General features: G+C 45.2%; 1 protein-coding gene across 1 annotated transcript in view; it reads right to left on the reverse strand.

The window, feature by feature from the left end:
• Nucleotides 1-12012, reverse strand: part of LOC119381822 (Down syndrome cell adhesion molecule) — a 116113-nt gene that overhangs the window by 35885 nt on the left and 68216 nt on the right. Inside the window, exons 10-16 of the mRNA XM_037649578.1 lie at nucleotides 11091-11210; nucleotides 9708-9881; nucleotides 5654-5801; nucleotides 4744-4892; nucleotides 4034-4165; nucleotides 3545-3712; nucleotides 2548-2618 (exon numbers count right to left, since the gene is read on the reverse strand). Coding sequence (XP_037505506.1) covers nucleotides 2548-2618; nucleotides 3545-3712; nucleotides 4034-4165; nucleotides 4744-4892; nucleotides 5654-5801; nucleotides 9708-9881; nucleotides 11091-11210 — 962 coding nt within the window. The remainder of the gene's footprint in view (nucleotides 1-2547; nucleotides 2619-3544; nucleotides 3713-4033; nucleotides 4166-4743; nucleotides 4893-5653; nucleotides 5802-9707; nucleotides 9882-11090; nucleotides 11211-12012) is intronic.

Consider the following 12012-nt stretch of genomic DNA (forward strand, 5'->3'; position numbering starts at 1 on the left):
CAGTCTACTTCATAATAACATTTCCATCGACCTTGAGTGTGCAGCGTGCTTCCGTGCGTAGGAACGTGAAAAAAAAAAAAAGCCTGTGTACAGAACGCTCAGACGCACTATATATAATGGTTTTGTTGGCTTAAAGGCGGTAGTTCGGGGTGCAGATATAGTACGGTGCTTCCAGAACGTACGCGGTAGTCATTCAAGTTGGACACGCCTCGCCGGTAAAGTGAAAAAGCTCTAGACTTTCGTCGGCGCGCGTTGTTGCGGCCGCCGCCGTGCACTCTTTTCCCTCGTTTCTGTTTGCTGTTTTCGTGGTTTGCACACACTGAGATGACGTTGGGCGTTATAACAGAATCGACTGAGTGTACGTGATTGTGGGATCTATGTGCGGTAATTCTAGCATATGACATGTCCGATCTCAACGTAGACGGCGTACGCACGCGCTGGGTGTCGTTTATCTGAGTATTTAAGGATGGGTTACGTTTGTAAAACATGCGGTCAGTAACCGCTCACGGCGTGCCCCTGACTGCCGGAGGATGTGCTTTGGTGTCGGGATATGCCGGCGAAAACCGTGTTTATTCTGAAACCACATTTTGAAGCAATTTCTCAGAAAAGAAGTGCTTTCATTCGTGTATAGCCAGTGCCTATTGCGAGAGGAGGTTCCCGCTGCCTTTTACGTGAAAATTTGTTTTTGTTGCGAAATTTGAACGAAACGCTCGTGGCAGATGTGTGTACAATAACGGTGTGTTGAACAGAGGGTGGTTTTAAATACAAATATTCAATGTGTGTGTTTTGGTTATTCCCAGAATCCCGGATCACTTCTCTCGCCTCTTCACTCCAGTTGACAGCCACACTCGGGGAAACGAAGGTGCCGCTCTGGTCTGGCGCCTCACCGCTCGTGATGGGAAAATCAACAGCGGCGTTCGCCTTGTCAACGAGGCAGTCGGTCCTCCATTTTTTTGGTTGGACAAGACGACGTAAGAAAAGAGGTGAGTGGCACCCAAGCAAAGGAGCCTAAACAAATTTCTTTTGCTGTTTAAAAGAGGCTCACATCATCTTGTGCTGCAAGTTTGTCGCCAAGTGACGTGTTACAAAAGCTACTATTTGCAAGTTGTGTTTTACACGATAACGGCAAAAAACTTCGTTCCTTACCATGCCTGTTTGCATTTGTTGTTTTGTTGTTAGCCTTTATTATGTCTGTGAGAACCACTTATTGTGTAGGTTTTGCAAACCTTTGCTGCAATTTCATTATCTCATCGTAATATCACGTTCTGCTTTTCAGATACCGTTTTTCATGGTGTTTACGCTGGACAGGAGCGACAACCTAGCAAGCCACAAGTCTGATGCCTCAAGCCGTCACCACTTTTTGATTTATTCTTAATCATAACGAATAAATATGGAAACATGACGCCGATTTCTGCTGTTTATTTAGCACCATATGACACTGTGCACATCACAGTCACACATTTTAGTTGGCTATACTCATACAAGCATGTAAATGAGGAATACCCAAACTTCTTAATTGGAAATCACAGACCATCTTTTCGCGCTTTCTATATAACTTTGCTGGAAAATATGTGTTGTTCTGACGAGTTTTATTAAAATAATGCCAAAATTGAACTATTCTTTTTTTGCAGTCGCTGGGCAGAACGGCAAGTATTATTGAACTTGCTTAAAATGAATACTCCACTATTTTCAACAGTAGTCGCGCAAAGGTAAAGCAAGGGTCAAATGAGTAGATTAAAATACTTGTGGAGTCGCTTGATGCTTCGGTGTGGGTCACCTGACCCCCGTAGGAGCGTTACCGGCAAGAGTCGTCTGACTCTCTATAAGTGGTAACGTGATCCTCCGGATGAGAGTCTTTCCACTCTTCCTAGAGGGTCAGGGGACTCTCCTAGAGCGAGCCGACCCTGACCCACCAAGAGAGTCACCGTGACTATTTAAAGAGGGTCCTATACGTGGCAAGTCAGAACTCTCCGAAAAGAGTCACGCATACTCTTTTTTTTTCTTAGAGTGCAGTGCAACTACATGAATCGTTACGCTAACAATGATACTCGTTACCAATTCCTCGCTATACACATCTAAAGCGAAACTGCGCCATATTGGTTTTCAATACATTCTGCATTATTTTGGCACTAAATGTGCCAACGTTCTTGAGAAGTGTCAATTCAGCTTACCGAAAACAACAGTAATAACAATTGTTCGGGTTTTAGGTCCCAAAATCTGTGGTTCATCAACATGCACCTAAATCTAAGCACACGGGCCTCTAGCATCGTGCCTCCATCAAAATGCGGGCGCCGCGGCCGGGATTCGATCCCACGACCATCCTGTTAGCTCAGCAGAAAAAAAAGTTAAATACGCTTCCATGTTTCTTTCGGCGAGATGAAAATGCGAGGAGGGGTGATTTTGTTTGGTTGCTTTGTGCTGTAAAAGAAGTTTCACGCAGTAACCCAAGTTACAGTCGATTGCGGCATAATCTACTGTCAGCAGATATGCATGGCAGATCCACATTCGCTCTCTTCTAAGGCACTTGGAACTGTCTGAGTGTCTCACCTTCCAGGATACTTCTATTTTTCTTGAACTGACGGCAGTCACCTTGACACTCTGAGGAGGGGTTGCAGGCACTGCAAAAGTCGTAATAGCCGTTCAGTGGTCATTGGTGCGTGCTCACAAATGAGCATGAAACTTTTGCCCACTCTAATGGGTAACAATGCGCGCGCTTATGTATGTGTCAGTGAATGAAAGCTCACTTTAGCTGTTCTGTCAGGTGGACATCACAGTAAACAACTGTATGGTTGAAAAGGTTGCCGCTATATATTTTTTTCGGTTAGCACTCCTAACAAGTAAAAATGTAGTGCCATAAGCGGCACGGCTGCAGAGTATATTATATCAGGAGTGGCTTTAAAACTTTCAGCTCTACTTTTATGATTTCGGAGAAATAGTAATTGTGTGCATGTTTGCGGTTTTATACACCTCACTGTATTTTCCATATTACTTCGATTCTTTGTACAAGATCGGCACTTCCGTTTGGTTGCCACAACATGTGCGGTAACAGTTGTTCCGAGTGGGAGGACCCCGTCGGGCGTTGCCACATTTTAAGGCGAAAGGCTTAGATGCCTCATCAGACGCGAAAATTGACCAGTGCTGTCGGCGTCAACACGAGTAATGCAAAAGTCAACATCACGTGATGGCATGACAGGTCACCAAAATTTGTGACGTCGTTATGAAGTTATCATGACGTCACATGATCAGGCCATAACGTGATATTGTCCCTTGCTCAAACGTGGACCGATCCCCGAAGCATTGCACAACCACGTGAAGTATAGAAAGCTTCCAATGTCTCCGATCCCGGAGGTAGTGCGAAACCACGTTGGGTGCAGGAAGCTTTCGAGATGGGGGATCAATAGAATCGACTGAGAAGAAGAAGAAGAAGAAGGATTTCAAATTTTGAGTCGTCTTAGACAAATGACTAAGGGACCGTGCGACTCTTGCGCTGCCTTCGTAACTGTAATTGTGCACTGCTGAATGAAAGTCAAATTCAGTTAAATACCTTCTCCGTCGGTGACGACGGCGAGCGCCTCGCTTGGAGGCCCAACCCCGATGGCGTTCTTGGCGAGAACACGGAAGTTGTACTCGGCGAGGGGCTGCAGGTCCTGCACCGTCACCTGGCTCTGGTCCGACTCGGCCACCATTTCGCTCAGCTGCTTGTCCCACGACTCTACGAGAAATGCACGACGCACGCGAACGTCTCTCATTGCCAGTTTAGCACTGATCGAAGTGGCGCAGTACAATCAGCCTGAGCGCGAGATGCGCCTTTCCATGATGAAAATCTGATGATGATGATGATGATGATGATGATGATGATGATGATGATGATGAGAAAACAGGGACAAAAGAAGAAAGTACACAAGCGTTATTCCACAACGACAAACCAATGGCAATACGGCAGAGAAAACAAAAACGCGTCTGCCGCTAAATGTCTCTCAGACAAGCGTTTTTGAAGAAGGCGTGAAAGAGTATTGAAAATTTCGTGCCTTACCTGCGCTCCTCTTGTATTGCACGATGTACTTGGTGATGGGAGAGTTGCCATCGCTGGGACTTTTCCACAGAATGGTCACCGACCGGCTGAGAACGTTGAGCGCTTCCGGTCTTGGAGGCTGTTCAGGCCGGTCTGAAGGAATCAGAGATCTACATGTTACATTGTACAACTACGTAGTACAATATAACATCACCTCTTGACATTCAAACTTTCTCTCAGCATTATTGCATCAGCGTTATAATTATATCTGTGTGGTATATTAAAGCTTACGCGCAGGAGCCGAAACGTCTTTCAAGTGGGACCCTTTCTACCTTGGTTCCCGCGGTGCTTTTTTGTCAGTATCACTCTGAGAAAAAAAAAAGGTTACCTGCTACTTTTTTGTTGAATCCTGACTTACCACACATACAGATTATTCATGTTACCATTTAGAAGAAGGATGAGTAAAGTAATGGAAATAATGTATGCAATGTAAACCACTAATGCAAACCAGTATTATAAGTTGCCGGGAAGAGTTCTAGGGCTGTGGAACTGTATGCTGCATGTAAATGCGAGCTTTTCGTTTCTCTGTTGAAAAGTGAAGTTCAAACGGGCTACAAATGTAAATGCGGACACTTTTCCGTTGCGCCAATTGATTGCATCTCAAAGCATGAAGAGCTATCCAAATTATCTAAGATGCGGCAAAATGTAGCCAGCCTATCAGTGAGGCCTACCTTGTATAGAGAGATGGGTCACCTGCTCGTCTTGTCCGTAAGAGTTTGACACGTCGCACCTGAAGCTACCGGTGTCGTTCCTCTCGGCAAACAGGATCACCAGCTCTGACCAGGGAGTGTCTTCCTCGGAGTGGTCCTCGATCGAATACCTGCATTCACGACAAGCGAGAGCAATTTCCACAAGGCGCACGTACGCGAAATTCAATTGCAGTAAATAATGGCACCGTTCTGCTACAGACTGCCACCTGCTTAAGGCACTCTGTCATCCCGGTTGATTTTGTTATTTAGTACTAGTAAACATTTTTTTAAGTATTGAATACGTGTCGTTCGCAATAAATATGTTTGTACTGATCCCATTTCATGAGTCTGAGTCCTTATTCCACACAGGAATACATGGCTGAGACATGAATTTATTCTGGTTAGATCCGACAAAACTGTAAATAAACAACGCGTTTCTGCATCGATTCTTGTTGCCATCCGGTTCGTCACGATCGTAAAAAAGCACTCGCTTTGTTAATAATGTTATAGCGTTACATGCCCACATCAGCTCGTATCCATCAGCTCGTAACAGGAGTTTCTTCCTCTCGTTCAGAAAAAGTGCGCTGCGTTGTCCTAAGCAGACAGGGAGGCAAGTTTAAAGCCACACCGATTTCTCATATTCTCATTTTAATTCTTGATCGCCGCTTTATCAGGTTGATTTTGAAGTGTAAAACAAGTTGATATTTTGTTGTCAGTAACAATCCAGCCTTATGGGTATCGCGATAAGTGCAGATGTTTTGGGGAAGATCAGTTGCAGCAAATTACGAGCTTGACATACGATGTCCGATGCGTTTTGTTTTAGGTTAGGGATAACTTTTTCGGCTCAACATCTCATGTATAACTCCAAAAATAAAGAGAGCTTATGGCTTACCTGGGGCTTGAAAATGACTTGATGGGCTTATTGTCCTTGGACCAAAAAAACCTGATAGGCCTGTCCCCAGAGGCCTCGCATCGAAGCTTCACCACCTGACCCCTGGCAGCCATTTTGGACATGAAACGCTGTCGTGCCTTGGCCGGAGCTGAAATCGGAGTATAAGCGTGAGAGAAGTCCACAAAACTTGATACATTGCTGTCTTTCTCAAATTGCAAACTATTTAGCTGCTCTAAAGCTGTGACTTCGTAGCTGCAGATTCAGTATGCCGCGTAATACAGTATTTCTGTAGCAGAAAGCTTTATTGCAGGGCTTAGAGTTGGTCACAGGATTAATCAGAACTGGATTAACTGCAGCATACAAATGATGTCTATGAAATTTCTTGCGCAGGGACAACAGAGCAGATTGTTGTAATGACTGAGCTTCTCATTCTTACTTTATTTCTTAAGTAATACATAAAAAATGAAATGCAGTCCCAACTAGGATCTTATATATTTAAGGAAAGTGAACTCGAGTCCTCACAAATGTGCGGCCTTCCGAGCTCGAAGGCTTATTTCCCGCAATATAAGTTTGGTATTTTCATTGTTTTGAGTGTTGGTGCTGATTTCAGCTTTATGGAGCAAATTTTCTTGTTCCAATACGTCTAGGCTTGCTGTTTTTATGCTGCTGTTGAACAGTTACAGTGTTTGTAACCGTTGACAGGATGTCCGCCTATGCACAAGTTCCCTTGGAACTCCGTTTGTACGTTTATGCCGGTTGTCTTCGTCTATGAAAAAAAAAATAATAAACTTGTTCTTTATGATTCTATATAATATTAACAATACACTCTAAAGAAAAACGTAGAAATGAAATTTCGCAATACAGATCAGCGCCTCTATTGTGTGAAATGAAATTATAATAATCACACTTTGCACATCATGCAACTGATGTCTCGCATATTTTTTATATGTGATGACAAAAGTGGATACGAATGCCCCACACTCTTTCGCTAACACTACACCAGGATAGCGGTCGCACGCCCGAAAATTTGGAAGAAAAAGATTACAACCTAGAGAAAAAAAATGACGTTTTGTGCGCGGCTACACCGCTGCGAGCATCACCGAATCTTCGCGCGCAGCGACTTTCACGAGCCGCTAATAGATGGCGAAAGCGTCGCTATTTGACTAGTGCGATTTCATGGCAAGAGGTGGCGTGAGCATCTTTTCTCTGACTGGTTAGCTTTAAAATCGATAAGCCGTTAAAGGCAAAGTAAAGTTCGGGCGTCTCTGCGCGTGGTTTGCGTGGTCGTCAGAAATAGTATTGAATTAACATTGACCTCTAACGACATGAATGAGAAGCAACGTAATTTATTGGACGAAAGCGCAAGTGAACTGAAGCATCAGTGGAAACGAAAACGAGTAGTGAAGTGCACGATGACCCTAAATAAATAAATAAATAAATAAATAAATAAATAAATAAATAAATAAATAAATAAATGATCCAAGTGAAAGCGTTCGCTTTAATATAGGTGGGTGACCAAGCAGGAGGATCACGATTAATTTCTTATTTGTTTTCGGAAACTGACCAAAATGTATGCTTTAGTGAATAGAGCGGACAAAAATTTAGGCCTTAATGCGAGTCTGCGTGTTATTTATGCGACTACACGTGCCTCGTCAATCATGCGCCGAATAAAATGTTAGCGTTTGGAGAAAATGTAAGCTACAAAAAATGAATTGGAAATAATGTTAAACAGATTAAGTGTGAACAGATATCAGATGACATTAACGAAACGTTATATATTCAACGCTGCTGAATATGATTTCGTGCTTTTCATCAGTCTGTCAAATCAATGTAAGGAAGGTACGTTGGCAACCGGATGAATTGTTCTCACCGTGTTTTTCCTTCCGTAATTTTTTCTAGCCATTGAGTTTATTAGATACTTGCAGTACGTATTTACCAAGAGGGGCCCGCGCAAACTTGCAATAATGGTGCATTATGCAAATTGTTGAAGGGCTTTGTCAGTACAGGACTAAGGTGCCTCAGAAAAGTTTCCAAGAAAAAATAGCTAAAACGTCCGCAAGCGTATCTCCTTTGCCACTCACTAAGTTGGTGCCTTACGGCCGTCGTGACATTATGAATTAAAGGGCCCCTAAACCACCCAGCGGTCGAAATTTCGTTGAGGTGAGGAAGTTGTGCTCGAGTTTACAACGAACACGTAGCCGTGAGAGTTTTTCGAAACGGTGCCGTAATAGCGGAGTTACACGCGTTTGATGATCGAAACGCGACGATCGCTTCTTTCCCTCTTTCCTACGCTACCCTCTTCCAAAACCGCTTTGCCCTCCTCGCTGAGTCAGCTGAATGCCCCTCCTCATCTCGCGTGGCATACGTCACCGCTGACGCGCTGTTCGAGATAGCGTCTACTTCCGGTTGCCGTGACTCCGGCGACTCCGACGCTCCAGCTCGCCGTCAACTCTGTGTGATATCTGGGTGTACTGTTCCTTGACTAACCGCTGTTGCTGCCATGCCGGCCCGTGCCCCTACGAATCGTGCCGGTATGGACCTTGTGTTGCGCGCGCGCCTTCAAAGGATCGCCAACGTGATGGACCCGTACGGGGACACGCCGTGCCAGACCACCTCGGCTCGAGATGAAGAGCCGAGCTCCAGTTCACGGAGCTCATCAAACCGCAAGGCGTGGATGTGTAATTACGCTAGCGACTTGGCGGTTGCGTTAGGGCCCGCTCACGCTAGCGGCACGGCAGCTCGCCGTTTGACGTTCTCAGGCTGCTGTGCGCAAGCGATTTCGTTCGCGCACGTCAGCCGTTCTTTGCCGTTCGCAGAATAGGCCCGAGACCCATTTTCGTGCCGTTCGCCGTCTGCCGGAGAGCGACGTGGCCAATGAGTGACGGAGGAGCGGTTACCATGACTACGGCGCGCCGCCGTAGTCTACTTTCGGCTCTCCGCGTCGTGTGCGGCTGTCGCGGGATGCTTCGAGCTGCTTGCTTTATTTTCCGCGCTTTTCACGCTAAAAGTGCGGATGTCGTCCGTGTCGTTGCCAGGCATGGTTCCAGCAGTCAATAAAGCGTTTTAGTCTGTCCGGCATTAAAGAAAGCATCGCGTAAAACCAAACAAGATGTCCCCAAGCTGGCGCCAGGTCAAGTGGCGCCAGCTATGGATGATTAGAAACAACTAACAAACGCGTAATCTATGTCCTCCGAGCATTCGGAAGCGCCCATCTCGACTCGCTAAGCCTACAGCATCGATTATTTGAGTACGGCTCTCAAAAACGGGGCCGAATCGGCACGAATACTTTGCTGTCGAAGCTTAAGGACATGAATCTAAAGCAAATGAAAGCATCAGTTCGGAGCTTACACGCTACAGAGTGCACGGCGGCCACTTGATAGATTCAAGGTGGACGACAACCGCTTTTGGCAGTGCGGCCATGTTTTTCGGAGGCTCGTCGGCGAAGCTTGCCGTGCAAGTTGGACAGCTCTCGCGCGTGCGGCGACAGCGGACGTTCTGCGGCACCGCGCCGTTGCGGCAGGCTTGCCGCTAGCGTGAGCGGGCCATTACGGGCCGCATATGTCGATTCGCAAGCGGCAACACGACCAAGAACAGCAAGGTGTGCGCGAACAGCTGTTTGCAGAGTAACCGGAAGTCGTCGGTTGTCGTTCGGCCAATCGCAAGCATCGAAAGTGATAACGTCATCGAGTTTCACTGGTGATGTCACACATGTCAGTGGCGGGAATGGAGGGAACCGGGAAAGAGAAGCTATTGTTTTTTCGAAATTGTGGCGCGCCCGCGACCTGTAGCGCTGCGGCGTGTGGCATCGTTGATTGCGACGGCATTCTGCACGCGATGCGCTTGTTGACTTGAAATGTTTGGGAAAATGTCGGAGGGGGTTTAGGGGCCATTTAAGCAAGGCTTCCCACGCTTAAACTCTCTCCAATATACTCATGCGATTAAGATTGAGCCATCTTTTTTAGCTTTCTCACCCTCAAAATTTCGCTTGTGTTTGCTTACAGAACGGCGTGGCCGTCTCTAAAACTGTGACCGAGCGCCGAAATGCCTTACTCACAACGAACGTTGACCTGTACAACTGTGTACAGGGGCAGGCCAACTCCATTCGAGGCCTCACACATGTATCCGCCGGCGTCCAACGTCTCAACCTCTTGTATCACCAGCGAGCCGTTCACAAGAGCTTGCATGCGAGAGCTGCTGATGACCGTGCGAAATTCCGTGGCCTGAAGCCCTGCAATCAGATCAACAATTTTAGCTTTAAAATATGTGATATAGATGAATATACTTTGAACTTATCAAGTTTAACAGAGATTGTGCTAGAGATGACGTGAATGTTTTTACGGGTTTAAAAAAAAAATCAAGGTAACAATGTCACCTGAAAAAAGAGGCTTAGCAATAATAAAATCAGTTGTGACGGTACGATAACGGCGAGAGAAATGCGTTAGCTTCAGCTTTATTTACCTTCAATAACCTCGATCGCTGTCCCTAGTCAACACCAGCTAACATATCCAAAAAGCCTTGGTATAGTGCGCGTAATTACGGCAGTGAGTACACAAACAACCGGTCAGCTTGCACCAACTGGTTCAATCTAGAACACTTTTCTGTCCCTTGCAATTATGTCCCAAAAAGCAACGCTCTACAGCTATTCAATCGTACAATCGTGCTCAACCGCAAGAAGTGAACAGCTGAGCGTTAGAAGAGATGCATATTTTTTTAGAAAGAGCGCGATTTCTTTTTTTGTTTGGCGTATGATAGGAAATATTGTTCAACATTGGTACGCTTGTTGTGCAACAGGTATTCACGCGGAAAATGTAATAACTTTCAAGAGAAAGTAACAATTTTCTTGCATTGCGAAATGAATCTACCGGTGACGCCGAACGTCAGGCTCACAATAATGCGTTGTCTCTGCGTGTGTGTGTGGTTCGGAGACAAATTTTCAAGTGCGTTACAAGGAACAAGATGAAACCGAATTCGTCATCTGTAAGTTCACGTGTGTGATTATATCAAGCCCAAAAATTCAAAAAATCAAACAACAAGAATTGTTGCAACACTCATACGCGTATGTAAAATTGTTCCGATAGCCAGTACTGTTTTTCGAAGTGATTTTTCTGTATTTTTCTATTCCAACGTTTCTTTGTGGGATCGCTATTTTTTTGTAAGTAGAGATACCTGCTTCTATAACAAGGGCCTGGACGCTTACATTATAATTGCGATCTATTTAAGTGTTTTTGCGCTCTTACACTAACACGTGTGTATTGATAGTAGTTTCTGAATGATGTCACGTCTACATTTTAATAGCAAATCGAATGCAGAGAAAAATCACCACATAAAATTTGAATATCTGAAACATTGAACAAATAGATCGTAACTTAAAAGTGTACTTACGCACGCAGTAAAGTTATATGCTCAGTATAATGCACCTTAAGCAAAAGTAGCCCACCTGCAGACTTTTTCCAGCGGACTCTCGGTTCTGGCGTTCCGTCAGCCTGACAGTCCAGTATTATGCGCTCACCTGTCGTGACCGTTGTGTCTGTGGGCTCCAGCCGCCATCTTGGCGGAGCTGCAATTATAGTAATGCAAATGCAAACGCAGCATTGTATCCAACGAAACCAGTTTGTTCATGAGGCATGGGAATTCAGACGGCTGTACAAAAAAAAAAAAGAGAGGGACAAGGCATACAGACAAGAACGTCCTAGTGAGTCTTTCCTTTGTTCGCAGCTTTTTTTTCTTAACTTCCACTGGTCGGATTCGTATTATCTAGCGCAGTATTCATTATGCTGAACGAATAATTGCAGTGCCTGGCGCGGTCTGCTGTTTCTTGAAATACTTCGAAGTTGGCAACAAAAAACCTTGCTAGATTGTCCATCTAATTGTTGACAACCTAGTGATTTTTGGTGATCAGCTGTATAAACCTATTGCTACCAGGATATAGTTTATCAGTTCAACAGACAGAGGGGTAACGCATTGACTTTGTTTATTCTCTTCTACAAAGCAAATATTTCTCTTTATTACCTTGCAGTAGCCTCTTGGCAGGTAAATGAAATAATTATGGAGCCATATCGACAACAAGCGGCACCAGACGTACGCAGCAGGCAGAGATCACGCAGATTTAAGGGCACGAACAAAACCTACTGTCCGCACATCTAACACCCAGACACGCGGAGACGCACAGACACTCATGCATCTTCACGTCCTGTTACGGGAGGCGCAAAAAAAAGTCACAGTTTCGTCGCAACGGCGAATCAATGGATGCGATAGCAACAAATCTGAATGTAACGCGAAGAACGGAAAGCAGCTCAAAATTTCCAGCGCGCCGCTCAAGCGCAAAGGACGCACGAAAAGAACACACACAGGACGAGCGC

This window comes from Rhipicephalus sanguineus, chromosome 2 (assembly GCF_013339695.2).
Source record: "Rhipicephalus sanguineus isolate Rsan-2018 chromosome 2, BIME_Rsan_1.4, whole genome shotgun sequence".
Taxonomy (NCBI): Eukaryota; Metazoa; Arthropoda; class Arachnida; order Ixodida; family Ixodidae; genus Rhipicephalus; species Rhipicephalus sanguineus.